Source organism: Bos taurus, chromosome 7 (genome assembly GCF_002263795.3).
Source record: "Bos taurus isolate L1 Dominette 01449 registration number 42190680 breed Hereford chromosome 7, ARS-UCD2.0, whole genome shotgun sequence".
Lineage (NCBI taxonomy): Eukaryota > Metazoa > Chordata > Mammalia > Artiodactyla > Bovidae > Bos > Bos taurus.
The window spans coordinates 38,725,692-38,739,673 of NC_037334.1; the positions used below are offsets into that span (position 1 = coordinate 38,725,692).

The 13,982-nt window shown below is 37.4% G+C and overlaps 1 protein-coding gene across 11 annotated transcripts in view; it reads left to right on the forward strand.

The window, feature by feature from the left end:
* Positions 1–13,982, forward strand: part of NSD1 (nuclear receptor binding SET domain protein 1) — a 153,508-nt gene that overhangs the window by 106,897 nt on the left and 32,629 nt on the right. For all 11 annotated transcript variants that reach the window (XM_059888707.1, XM_024995067.2, XM_024995070.2 and 8 more), the window contains 3 exons: positions 2,255–2,378; positions 8,376–8,576; positions 10,334–10,513. In XM_059888707.1, the coding sequence (XP_059744690.1) occupies positions 2,255–2,378; positions 8,376–8,576; positions 10,334–10,513 (505 nt within the window). The remainder of the gene's footprint in view (positions 1–2,254; positions 2,379–8,375; positions 8,577–10,333; positions 10,514–13,982) is intronic.

The following is a 13,982-nucleotide window of genomic DNA, read 5'->3' on the forward strand; positions in this document are numbered from 1 at the left end:
CTGCCCTCTTCTCTTTTTGCCTTCAGTCTTTCCCAGCATCAGGGTCTTTTCCAGTGAGTCAGCTCTTCACATCAAATGGTCAAAGTATTGGAGCTTCAGCATCAGTACTTCCAGTGAATATTCAGGATAGATTTTTTGTAGGATTGAGTTCTTGCAGTCCAAGGGACTCTCAAGAGTCTTCTCTGGCACCATAATTCAAAAGCATCAATTCTTTAGCGCTCAGCCTTCTTTATGGTCCAGCTCTCACATCCGTACATGACTACTGGAAAGACCATAGCTTTGACTATATGGACCTTTGTTGGCAAAGTGATGTCTTTGCTTTTTAATACACTGTATAAGGAAATTGAGGCACTGGGTGTTAAATAGCTTGCTTGTAGTCACTTTGTGAAGCTAGGATTCAAACCCATATTGCCTGGATTTGAGCCTTAACTGCTATGTTGTCTTGCTTTTCTGTGAAATGTGATGCTATAATGTCAAATGCCTTTATCTTACTTGGGAATAGAGTCAATTAAATGGATGCTTTGGTAATATATTCTCTTTTCACAGTCTTAATTTACCCTTGTAAATGCATTAAAACTTGCATATAGAAAGTTGAAAATATTAGTGTCTTTTTTCCTAATTGAAACTTCTAAAAAATAAAACTACTCCAGGTATAAAATATTATTATTATGGCCAATATAATTTCAACTCAGTTTGTCTCTTGTTGATTATATTCAGTCCTGCTTGTGGTGTTAGTCCTCAGAGACTTAAGCCCACCAAAATTGTCATATAATATAAGGTATCATGACCCTGTGGTCCTGGTTTGTTTGGATCAGTCTTTGTTTCAGTCTGTTGTGCTTGTATAACTTATTTATTGACAGCACCTTCTTTCATGTTCTGGTGTCCCAATTGGAAAGATGAATTACATGGTCATCCCAATTAAAGGATTAGTCTGTAATATATGGTTAATTTGAAAAATCTATTCTTCAGTACATAGTATACTTGAAGTTTTCCTGTTTGAGTGATGAAGGTGGATTTGTATGAATAGTAGATGATGGGAGGGCCAAACGTGATACTGGCTCAGGATCTTTTGCGGTTCCCCTTTTAATTCCTGGCTGTCTCTAGCCCTTTATTCCCAAAGCTTTTCTCCTTGCTTGCTTATTTAAACTTTGATGTTAGGTGGCCAAGACCTGTTCTGTTTCTTTCGGTTCTTGAAAATGTTAGACTTGCCTAGCCATCTTTCCCTTTTTCTTGTCTTACAAAATAAGTATAAGACTTTTTTCATGTTTAGCATTTTTCTGCTGATATTACTATAGGGAAACAAGTGGAAAATCACTATGGGGGAAAATATTTAAAGGTGTAACAAATATTGGGAATTTCCAGAATTTTAATATCTCTTTAAATGTTTTCAAAGCAACAAAGTCAGATTTTTATTTCCTAAGATTCTATCATCATTCACACCCTGTTTTAGATCAGATTAATTTAGAAAGGTGATCTCTCTCATACGGTTCTTGATGTATCTCAAGGGTTGTTCAGATGTCAACCAGAGCCCTTCTGGACTGTTGTGACCCCAACCCAACTGGGCAGTATTTCTTGCTTGAATGATTGCAGTAGCCTCTTTGATTATCTCTGCTTCCCCCCTTCAATTAATTTTTCATGTAGTCATAGGGACCTGTGCTTAGATAAATACCTAACTTCAACCTTCCCTTGGTATAGCTCTCATTATAATGACACGCCTTTGTAACTATAATAAAATCTGAAACTCTGTGCAATAATCTATAAGACCACACAGCCAGGCTCTTGTTTGTCTTTTTCTCATTTCTACCACTTCTAACTTTTGTTTGCTTTTGTCCAATGATGTTGACTTTGTGATTCATAAGCATGCAATGGTTTTTCTTATCTGTGGGCTTTCTGTACTTTCTGTCATTTTGGTCTCTTCATATCACATGGCTGACTTATTCAGAGGCCAGTCTAAGAGGCCAATCCTAACCACTTAGTCCAAATTTGCTATTTGAATTCTACCCAGATACTTATTTTCTGATATTTTTGTTTATTCATTTACTTGTATCTTCGTATCCTTAGAATGTAAGGATGATGGGAGCCAGGACCTTGTTGTTCCTGGCATAAAGGAGGTAATTAAATACTAGCTGAATGAATGGTGGTATTTTTTGTTTCTGCCAGAGCTGCTTCTTAATTTTTGCTTTAATGAAGACTTTCTGCTTGGGATTTTTAAAACCTTTCTCTATAGACAGATCTGTTTTCTTTTTCCTAACAGAACTGTGAGAAACTGGGTGAGCTGCTATTATGTGAGGCTCAGTGCTGTGGGGCTTTCCACTTGGAGTGCCTTGGATTAACTGAAATGCCCAGAGGAAAGTTTATCTGCAATGAATGTCGCACAGGTAAAGTAGATAGGTCTTCTTCCAGGGAAGTTTTGAGCTTTAAGTTTTTTAGGAAAAAATTGTTTATTAGAGACACTTTTTTTGTGGTAATACTTAACTAATTCCTACAGACACAGAGATAGGTGCTCTGTGGTCTTTGCCCTCCAAAGAACTCAAAGTGAATAATGAATGTGTAGCATCACGTAATGCAAACAGTGTTGTGAACATTAAAGTGCTGTGTGATGAAGATGCATAGTGCCAGGGAAGAAGGTGTCTGAGTTTGGCTTAAAGAGAGAAATAGAAATTGGTCTGTGGAGGAGAAGGATGGAAGGTCCAGTAAATAACATGTAAACTATTTGGGGAATAGATAACATAGTTCAGTATGTTTGGAGTTCTAGGGAGGAGGTGAGGCATAGGGAGTGATGAGGAGGACTTCTGGGTTACTGATATTTTATGTTTCTTGATCTGACTGGTAAGAAATGTATTCACTTCATGATTATTTGTGAACTTAAACAATTTTATTAATGTATAATTAACAAAGTGCACAAATTGTTTAACAAAAAAATGAGAAAGCTGTTTTGTGAGAGTTACAAGATATATATATCGGGTCAGTAAGTAGGAGTGGTTAGATGAGACCCCACAGCTGTGCTAAAGAGATGGCTCTTTTTTCAGCATTATGAGATGTTACAGTATGAAAATAGGGCTGATAATAAAGATCTTATAAGTCATTAAAACTGTAGGTGTGCATGATGTCATGCAAATAGAAAGCATCTGTAGTATGAGAAGAGGGCTAATAACAGTACCTGGAGATATCCACTTAAATGTGGCTACTGAGGAACTAGTCAAAAAAGAATATCCGTAGAGAGGCAGACATGTCAGATAGACCAAGGAGGTTCTGGAGTGAAAAGGAGATCTGTTTTTGGAAGCAAGAGAGAGTGCCTTACTGAACCAGACTGAAAGATGAATGGGTAGCAGTGTACACTGTGTATTACAGAAATTAACTTCATTGAGAAAAGGAGCTGAAGGTAGGATGTTTTAGGGTCAGGAGGAAGAACATCTTTAGTAGAATGAAGGTTGAGAATTATGTAGGGAAATAAATTTCCATAATAGGAGGGGAAATTATTGATGGAGTACAGTCACAGAGACAGGAGAGGATAGTCTTGAAGAGATGAAAAGATTAAAGAGGAATGTACAGTGTAATTATGAGGAAGACAGACATTTTCCTTGACATGGTGAGAGTGGTGGGGAAGGTTTTGTAACTTTGTAACTTGAAGGAAAGAGTATAGGTTTAGACTAGCCCTTGTGGAAAATAAGAGACAGAATTAACTGGTGTCTGTAAGTAGATGGCTATGTCAGATTGAGTTGTTTCATCTTTCTGCCACCACTTTCAGCAGTATAGGAACAAAAGTTGGAAGACAAGATAGTTGTGGGGTAATTTTGCCTTCTGCATAGTTGGGCTTTTGATCATTTTGTGCCATATGGTGCCATCTAGCCCTGTAAATGAAATTTAGAAACAAATTTTAGGTATGTGCATATCTCTGTTATCCTTATCTTGTTAGAAAGATTTTTTTTTTTTTTTTTTTTTCTAATTTTGTTTTAACTTTCATTTTATATTGGAGTGTAGTTGACTAACAATGTTGTATTAGTTTCAGGTGTACAGCACAGTGATTCACTTGTATCTATTTTTTTAAAATTCTTTTCCCATTTAGGTTACAAGTATTGAGCAGAGCTCCCTATACTATACAGTAGGTCCTTGTTGGTTATGTATTTCAGATATTGTACTCTATACATGTCTATCTCAAACTCTCTAATTATCCCTACCCCACTGGTAACCATAAGTTTTTTTCTCTTAAGTCTATGAGTCTGTTGTGTAAATAAATTCACTTGTATTTTTTTCAAGATTCTGTGTATAAACACTATCATACTGTATTTGTTTGTCTCTATCTGACTTAGTTTACTCAGTGTGACAGTCTCTGGGTCCATCCATGTTGCTGCAAATGGCAGTGTTTCATTCTTTTTTAATGGTTGAGTAATATTCCATTTTATAGAGGTACCACATCTTCTTTATCTGTTTGTCTATAGATATTTAGGTTGATTCCGTATCTCGACTTGTAAACAGTGCTGCAGTGAACACTGGGGTTCATGTGTCCTTTTGAACCTTGTTTTTCTCTGGATAATGCCCAGGAATGGGATTTCAGGATCATATGCTAGCTAAAAATCATCTTTATTGAAGTTCAATTTGCCTACTATAAAATGTGCTTCTTTTAAATACATGTTTTGATAGGTTTGATAAAATGTATACACCCATGCGACCATGACCACAGTGAAGATTTAGAACATTGCCATGATGCCAGAAACTTTCCTTGTGATCAGATCCAGTCAGTCTTTTTGCACCTCACCCCTTCACCCCCATCATCCATTTCAGGTTAACAGTGATCTGCTTTCTGTTCATAGCACATTAGATTTACGTTTTTTTAGAGTTTGTGTCCAGCTCACCATAATGAGACTCATGTGTGTTGATGTATGTATCAGTAATTCATTCTTTCTTAAAATAGTGTTATTGAGGTTTAATTGGTGTATAGTAAACTACACAAAGTGTATATTTTGATAAGTTTTTCGTGTCTGTGTGTGTACACACCTTTGAAACCATCCCTCTGTTGTAGTTATCTTGAGAGTCAACAACACTGTTGTTGGTATTGAGAATTCATTCCTTTTTATTGCCAGTGGTGTTCCATTGTTTGGATATAGCAGTTTGTTTATCCACTCATCTATTGATGTACCTTTGGATAGATCTCAGGTCAGGCTATTTTAAACAAAGAACTGTGTATCCTTTGAATGCATGCATTTTGTTGTATATTTATCTAAGAGCAGAATGGTGGTTTATATGGTCAGCTTTACTTTTTAAGAAACATTCAGTCCTTGTACCATTTTGCTTCACATCAGCAATGTGTGAGAATTTTAATTCTGCCGTATCTTCGTCAACACTTGGTAGTGTCAGTCTTTTTAATTTAGCCATTTGACAGATGAGTAGTGGTATTTCACTGTGGTTTTAATGTGCATTTCATGATGGATGATATTGCACATCTTTTTATGTGCTTAGTTTTCTGTCTTGAGGAAGAAAGAATGCTCAAAGCTTTTTTAAAATTGGGTTTGGTTTTTTCTTTAATGTTGAGGTTAGTTTATGAAATTTTTGTTTTAATTGATTAAATCTTTTTTCTTTTTTTGGTTAAGAAATCTTGCTAAACACAGTGTTGAAAAGATTTTGTTCTGAAAAGTTTTATAATTTTAGGTTTCACATTTAGGTCTATAGTCTATGTTGAATTAAGTTTTTTATGTATTATGTGAGGTAAGAGAGATGTTTTATTTATTTATTTATTATTGGCTGCGCTGGATCTTCGTTGCTGCGTGTAGGCTTTCTCTGGTTGCTGTGAGTGGGCATCTGGGTGTGGTGCATGGGCTTCTCCTTGTCATGATTCCTCTTACTGTAGAGCTCGGACTCTCGGGCTTGTGGGCTTCAGCAGTTGCAGCTCTCTGGCTCTAGAGCACGGGCTTAGTTGGTCTGCATTATGTGGAATCTTACAGACTAGGGATCGAATCCATGTCTCTTGCATTGGCAGGCACATTCTTAACCACTGGACCATAGGGAAATCCAAGGTTATTATTTTTGAATGAAGAAAATTTTACCCTAGTTTAAGTAAAGGTGAATAGAGTAAGCATAAAGGAGTCATTTCTTACTTGGCTCACCCTGTTTTCCTGTAGTAGGATGAACACACCATAACTTAGGTTACTCCACTTCAGTATTGGCTGCCAGTTATTCAACATCAGGCAAGTAGATAGCTTCTTTTCAAATACTTATTTAAGATTTTTTTCATAAAATCATTATTATTTGGGTGATATCACTATTTATAAAGATTTTAAGTGGGTAATTTTAATATGTTCCTATTTCCAGCAAGTGCCAAAAGCAGGCTTCATGTTCAAGTCTGTCTTGCCTCTCAAACCTGGGCTGTTTCCCTTATATTATGCTGCTTCTCAGAGAGAGGTAGATTTTTTTTTTCTGTCTTAAATTTTTTATTACAGAATTCCTCAGACATACACAGAAGTAGAGAGAAAACTATAAAAGATAAAGGTATAAAAGATTGAATGTACTCATCACTTAGCTTCAGTAATTACAACATTTGGCCTCATTTTACTCAAAATATATGTAACTAGCATATTTTTTTTTAAACTTAAATAATATCCAGTATAAACAGTAACTCCTGTGTGTCTTCAGCTACTCAATCCCACTTTCAGATTTTCCCACTTTGTCTTTGAATATATTGTTATATAGTGTTTTGAATCGAGATCCAAATAAGGTCCCTGTATTGTATTTTTTGATAAAAAAAAAAATTCATCTCTTGAATTTCTCTTAGTCTACAACAGTATCATTCCCCTCACCTGATTTTTTTTTCCACAAGAGAAGTATATGTTTTATTTAGTCCAGTATATTAAAAAATATAATTAACACATTATTGACTGGGGAATTTTTGCAGAAGGTAATGCCCATGGTGTTACATTGTCTTCAGTCAATAATGTGTTAATATGGAAATGACTGAAATTTTTTCCATTCTTTTTTGCTTGCCAGGTCTTCAAGCTCCAGTGTGTATTGACACTGACTACACATCTCAGTTTGGACTAGTCCCATTTTAAGTGCTTAGTATGCACCTGTGCTTTCCCTGTTGCACCTGTGCTAAACCATACCTTACCTGTCACCCCTACATGACGAACCTTATAGCTGGACCCAAATACCTGCACATATTTCAGGGGCCCTTCACCCATTTTTAGTATTCTTTATTTCTTGGAACAGCACCTTTGTCTGCTAAGTTTTCCATATTCTAAATTTGGTTGATATATCCTTAATGTATCTTTTTAATTTGTTCATCTATCCTCCATATTTCCCAGAAACGTGTAGTTAGATCTGGAGGCTGGGTTAGGTCAGGTCAGCTTTCTTTTGGCAAGAGTACTTTGTGGGGGATGTATACTTCCTGTTACATCACTTCAGCAAGTGTGTATTAAAATTTCTACTTAATAATAACACTAAGATTGTTCAGTGGGTTCACGTTGTCATCCTGACCAGTCTTATAACGTTCTTTACTGTGATATTATGATTTTAAATAAATACATATTTGGTCTTTATCCAGTTTCTGGTACAGAGGTCCTAAAACACTTGAAATTTCCTAAGTGATGAGAGCTATAAAGATGTTTGTCCCTTTTTTTTTTTAATGTTAATGAGATGACTTTTGGATCTTCCTAAAGGATGGGAGCTGATTGCCAGGAGAACCAATCGTATGATTAAAGGGATCCATCTCCCCCTGACTTTTTTGGAGGGGAGAGTGCTAGAGGTTGGATTAGTCCTCAGTTGCCTGTGATCTAATCAATCATGCCTAAGTAATGTGGCCTCCATTGAACCTCAAAAGCATGGGGTTTGGAGAGCTTCTGGGTTGGTGAACACATAGAGATTAGGGGAATGTGACATGCCTAGAGAGAGCCTGGAAGCTCTGAGCCCTTTCCCCATACCTTGTTCTGTGTATTTCTTTTATCTAGCTGTTCCTGAATTATATTCTTTTTTAGTAAACTGATGATCTAGTAAGTAAAATGATTCTCTGAGTTCTATGAGCCACCTGAGCAAGGTAATCGAACCCAGCATTTGATTTATAGCCAGTTGGTCAGAAGTGCAGATGACAACCTTGTCTTAAAACTGGTGTCTGAAAGAGTGGATGTGGAGGACAGTCTTATAGGACTGAGCCCTTATTTAACCTGAGGAATCTGATACTACCTCCAAGTTGATAGTGTCAGAATTGAGTTGAACTGCAGGATACCAGCTGGTGTCCGAGAGTTGCTTTGTGGTGTGGGCAACCTTCCATCCCCACCCCATGCTGGAATTTCATGCGTAATTGTGTACTCACTAACTCTCCACCTAATGGGTTAGCATTGAGTGAATCCTCGTGTTTTATATTAATTTGTTTTCTTTCTGTTTCCTAGGAATACATACCTGTTTTGTATGCAAGCAGAGTGGGGAAGATGTGAAAAGGTGCCTTCTGCCCTTATGTGGAAAGTTTTACCATGAAGAGTGCGTCCAGAAGTACCCACCCACCGTGATGCAGAACAAGGGCTTCCGGTGTTCCCTCCACATATGTACTACCTGCCATGCTGCCAATCCAGCCAGTGTTTCTGCGTCTAAAGGTATGTGTTTCTTGTGTGGGCCAATCTAATTACAGAACCTCAGCTTCGTTGGCAGTGGATGTTTCCAGATGGAATCTATTATCTATCTTCATGGCGTCTAGCTTTTGTTAGCGTACCAGCATCTACCGTGAGAGGTCAGAGAATAATAGACAAGTCTAGCAGCCACCACATTTTTACATGTGCTTTTTGGAGCCCTGGCATTACGTAGTAGCTTTAAAATATTTATATATTTATGGCTGTGCTGGGTCTTCGTTGGCTTTGCACAGATATCTCTAGTTGTGACAAGCAGGGTCTGCTCTTCATTTCAGTGCACAGGCTTTTCATTGCAGTGGCTTCTCTTGTTGCAGAGCCCAGGCTCTAGGTGCATGGATGTCAGTAGTTGTGGCACATAGGCTCAGCGGTTGCAGCTCGTATCCTCCAGAGTGCAGCCTCAGTAGTTGTGGAACGTGGGCTTAGTTGTTCCCTGGCATTTAGAATCTTCCCAGAACTAGGGATCAAATCTTTCCCTTACATTGGCAGGTGAATTTTTATCCACTGTGCCACCAGGGAAGCCCAGTAAATATTTGGAACTCAAGTGACATTTAGTTTGCAAAGGTGTTCTGCTGGATATCTTACATGTTTTGACTGCACCATGCAGCTTGTGGGATCTTAGTTTCCCAACCAGGGATTGAACGTGTGCCCTGGGTACTGAACGTGCAGTGTCCTAACCACTGGACTGGTAGGGAGTTCCCTCTGCTGGATGTCCTCCTCCATTAGAATAAAATGTATTCTTCTCCTGTGGGCCCTGTATCTGTGGCTACCAGATGTGATATCATTCGGACATGATATAGGGCAGAATTTATTTTGTGCTGATTGGTTTTATTTTTGAAAATGGAAATTCCTATCCTGAAAATTTTTTAGTCTGTCATACTTAGGCTGAGAGCTGAGCTTTCCAAACTATATGTGGGCACAGGTAAACTCAAGTGTCTAAATTCTTTCTGCTTAGTAATAGTGGGTCTCTTACTGATTTCACTGAAAGTCAAATATAGTGTCTCTACTATTAAATCCTTATTTGCCCAAAGAGCCTCCCTTCTCCCTATGGGGACTGAGCAGGAAAAATGCAGCAGTGTTGGCTTTTCTTTTAAGCAGACTGGCAGTACCTTCTGTAGATGATTTCCTGGCCCTGTAGATACCATAACGTTCTTGACCAAAATTGCAATTTAACCATCAGCTACTTTCCCCTTCTCATTTGCTATTGCAGATTGCATTCAGGTGACTTGGTAATGGTTTTTAGTTGGTAAAGTACGTTAGAAGATATATCTCAAGTGGGTTTGAGGTAGAGAGGTTCATTCATCTAAAAGAATCACAGAGTAAAAGTCAACAAAAGCAACCATTAATGTTTCTACTATCTGGTCTTTTAGTCTGATCATATACACACGTACCACCACTGTTTAGTCTGCAGCTGATTCCATTTTCCAAAGAGTCAGGACAGCGGTTTGAGTACGGCTTATCCTTGCTGAAGCAGGCTTGCTTACTGTTGTGGTGTCTTTGACTCCTTAAGGCTGTTTGTTGTATGGTTTCCATCTCAGCTTTTTCATAGAGAATTGAGTGTTTAAGATCTCTTGACCTAGTAGTGCTTCCATTTGTTTGTGTCATTTTCCCAGTGCTAGCAAATAGACTTGAATAACATTGCTTTTATACTTACACTCACATTGTCTTTATACTTAATCTCTTTTTCTTTTGTCCCTCCCTGGTTTTTCTGCTTCTTGTATTTTTAGGTCGACTGATGCGCTGTGTCCGCTGCCCAGTGGCATACCATGCCAATGACTTTTGCCTGGCTGCTGGGTCAAAGATCCTTGCATCCAATAGCATCATCTGCCCTAATCACTTTACCCCTAGGCGTGGCTGCCGAAATCATGAGCATGTTAATGTTAGCTGGTGTTTTGTGTGCTCTGAAGGTAAGACTTAACTTGTTGCTGTATGGATAGTGTAAAGAGAGATTAATTTAGCAGTGTTAAATTGCAACAAATATATAGTTTTCTTCCATTGCCACTAGAAACTATATTGGGAAATGATGTCCTGAATTACTGATAACAGTATAGTGGTTTTGTTCCCTAATAGGGAGAAGTGTTTTTTTTGTTATTTTGAATAATGATTTAATTTTAACAAAATGATAAACAGTTGAAACAATTAAAAAGATTAAGAGAAAAACAAAGTCATTCTTGGAAAATTTGAGATTGTTGTCAAATGAATAAATTTAGGGGATATAATGTACAATATTGTGACTATAGTTTTTGTGTGTGTGTGTGTGACTATAGTTAATGATACTATATTTTTGAAAGTTGCTGGGAAATCAGATCTTAAATTCACACAGACACACTGATTAAAATTGTAACTGTTTGAGGTGTTTTTCATTTTTGGCTGTGCTGGGTCTTTGTTGCTGCATGCTGCGCTCTCTTGTGGTGCAGTGGCTTCTCTTGTTGTGGAGCACAGGCTCAACAGTTGCAGCGTGCAGACTCGAGAGCACACAGGCTTCAGTAGTTGTGGCACATGGGGCTTAGTTGGCCCGCGACATGTGGAATCTTCCTGAACCAGGGATCACACCTGCATCCCTGGCGCTGGCAAGTGGATTCTTAACCCCACACCACCAGGGAAGTCCGTGAGGTATTGAATGTGTTACCTCATATTATTGTGGTAATCTTTTCACAGTATATATACATATCAAGTACATATATGTTGTTCATTTTAAATGTACACAATATTATATGTTAATTATATCTCAGTAAAGGTGGAGGCGAGTAAAAAATAAATTGGAAGTAAATAAGAAATTTTAAAAACCCTGAATAGCCCCAAGTCCTATATCAGAAAAAAACATTGCTTAATATTAGGTCATAACACTCCAGACAGAGGTGCATATAAGTAAGTAGAAGGGGCAGAAGTTTGGATAGAAATAGCTCTAGAAGATGGTGTTACGTGATTGTGTGTGGTTTTTTAAAATCAATTTTATATTTAAAAGGGAATAAATAAGGGGAAAGTAAAAGAATTTATGAACTTCTGTTAAATATTTCCTCACTATAACATATATTAGTTTCTATAAAGTTTTCTATGAAGGAAGAATAAGTTATATGCCTTTATCTGTATCTCCCCTACATCCCCTACTTAAAACATACTTACTTCTAATTTAGAGCAGAATCAATATTTTCCTTCTTAAACACAGCCTGATTTTTGCTAGTTACATTAAGTGGAATATTTAGTACTCCACCATTCTGTTTACTGTGGTGCTTATAGTTCTGAATTCCTTATTTCAATTTTTCTCTTAGTTGGCCAGACTTCTGAGAAGCACCCAGGAGGCCTGCGTTTCTCTGCTTGAGACTGTTCAACTTTTACCTCTGTTCTAGAAGCATACATTGGGCTACTATAAGATTGTTGGCCACTTGTTCTTTTTCTAAAACTTTTAAGGATATTACTCTACTAATTTTTAGTGCTGAGGGTGGTACCAACATCCTTTTATCTAGTTTTTTTATTTCCTTCTCAAATTGACTAAAATTTGTTGGTTAGTAATTTGAGGGAAACAATTTTCTTGACTTTTCTATTTCTTAAGATCTACTTACTGGTGATACAATTGCATGAAAATTTGACTGGTTGCAAACATTCTGAGGGATTAATTTTTAAGAGTCAGCATTTGTATTTGAATTAGCATCCCTTTTGAAAAATTTGTATATACTAAAGAGTGCTAAAGCCAAAAAAAGTTTTATGACTGCTTTATGTGATGGAAAATGGTCAATCAGGACTTTGTTGTTGTTGCTCTTAAGATTTATGTAACATGACTAGGGTTTGCATCAATACATCCTTAAGTTATGGTGCTAATATAGAATAAATAGAGTATTAAATGCAATCATTCGGGTAGAAATGGAATTTTTATGTAGTTATGGATATTTTACTGCACAAAGGATTGTGCTGGATTTGGTTTTAGACATGTTAGCTTTGTGATTGTCTTTTCTCTTAGAATGAAAAGGTAGACATCTGTCTGAGAGGCTGAAATGCAGGCTCCAAAACTTTTCCATGTTTCATGAAAATGGGGAGATAAAACAGCTTTAGCACTAGACTGTTTTTAATTACATAAGTAGTATGAGATGGTTTCAAAAGTAGTGTGGTTTCTGTGTGATGGCAGTCTTAAGTTGTGGCATAGTAATGAGTACCCAAGAAAACATAGTAGCTGTAGCAGTGGCTCTGAAAATGTGAGCCATGAATCCTTGGGAAGTGGAGAGGACCCAGAGACACGTTCAGAAGCCTTCATGACATCATAGCTCTTTTCATAATAATTCCTAGATGTTACTTGCCTTTTTTACTTTGTTGACATTTGCACTGGTGGTATATAGCCAATAGTAAAACTACCAACACCTTAACACAAATCCAGGTGGTGGTTCTAAACTGTACAAGTAAAAGCAGTAACTGTGTTCTGTGTCACTTACCCACTTGCAGTAAAAACATGGAAGTTTCACGTAACAGTATCCTTGATTTTATTTATTTAGTTTTTAAAAATATTTATTTCCTTATTTGGCTGCACTGGGTCTTAGTTGCAGTATGCGGGCTCTTTAGTTCTGCATGCAGGATCTAGTTCACTGAACAGGGATCGAACCCAGGCCCCTTGCATTGGGACCACAGAGGCTTAACCATTGGACCACCAGGGAAGTCCCACAATGTCTTTGATTTTAAAAAGTAAGTTCAGTTCAGTTCAATTCAGTTCAGTCGCTCAGTCTTGTCCGACTCTTTGCGACCCCATGAATTGCAGCACACCAGGCCTCCCTGTCCATCACCAACTCCCGGAGTTCACTCAAACTCACGTCCATCGAATCAGTGATGCAAAAAGTAAGTAAAGTTTATTAAATATCAACTCTCACATAGATGTGGTTTTAGGTATACATAAAGCAGTTCTGTTGCATACTGATCATGATCTAAAGTTAAGCATTCATGTAATTGAGTTGCAATCTGAACTACCTGCCTTGTTTGTGGAACACCATTTTTAGTCTTAAAAATTACTGAAAAACCATGGCTCTTCATTCTTGGATATTTGTCAGATATTTTCTTGGAATGGATAAAAATGAGCATGTCAATTCAAGGGAAAACAACTGACAAAGTGTTGCCAATGATAAAATTTGAGTTCTTTAGTGGAAATTAGAATTTTGGAAAACCTATACCTACTGACTCTGAGCTTAATGACTTCCTAGTATTTACTGATGAGATCACGGTGACACTAATAAATGTGACATTTTAGTAGTATGTAATGAAACAGGTCAGAATATGGAAGGTCTGGGACTTCCCTGGTGGTCTGTTGGTCCCATGCTCTCAGTGCAGGGGCCGCAAATTCAATCCCTCTTCAGGGAACAAGGTCCCACATGCCATAACTGAGAGTTCACATGTCACAGT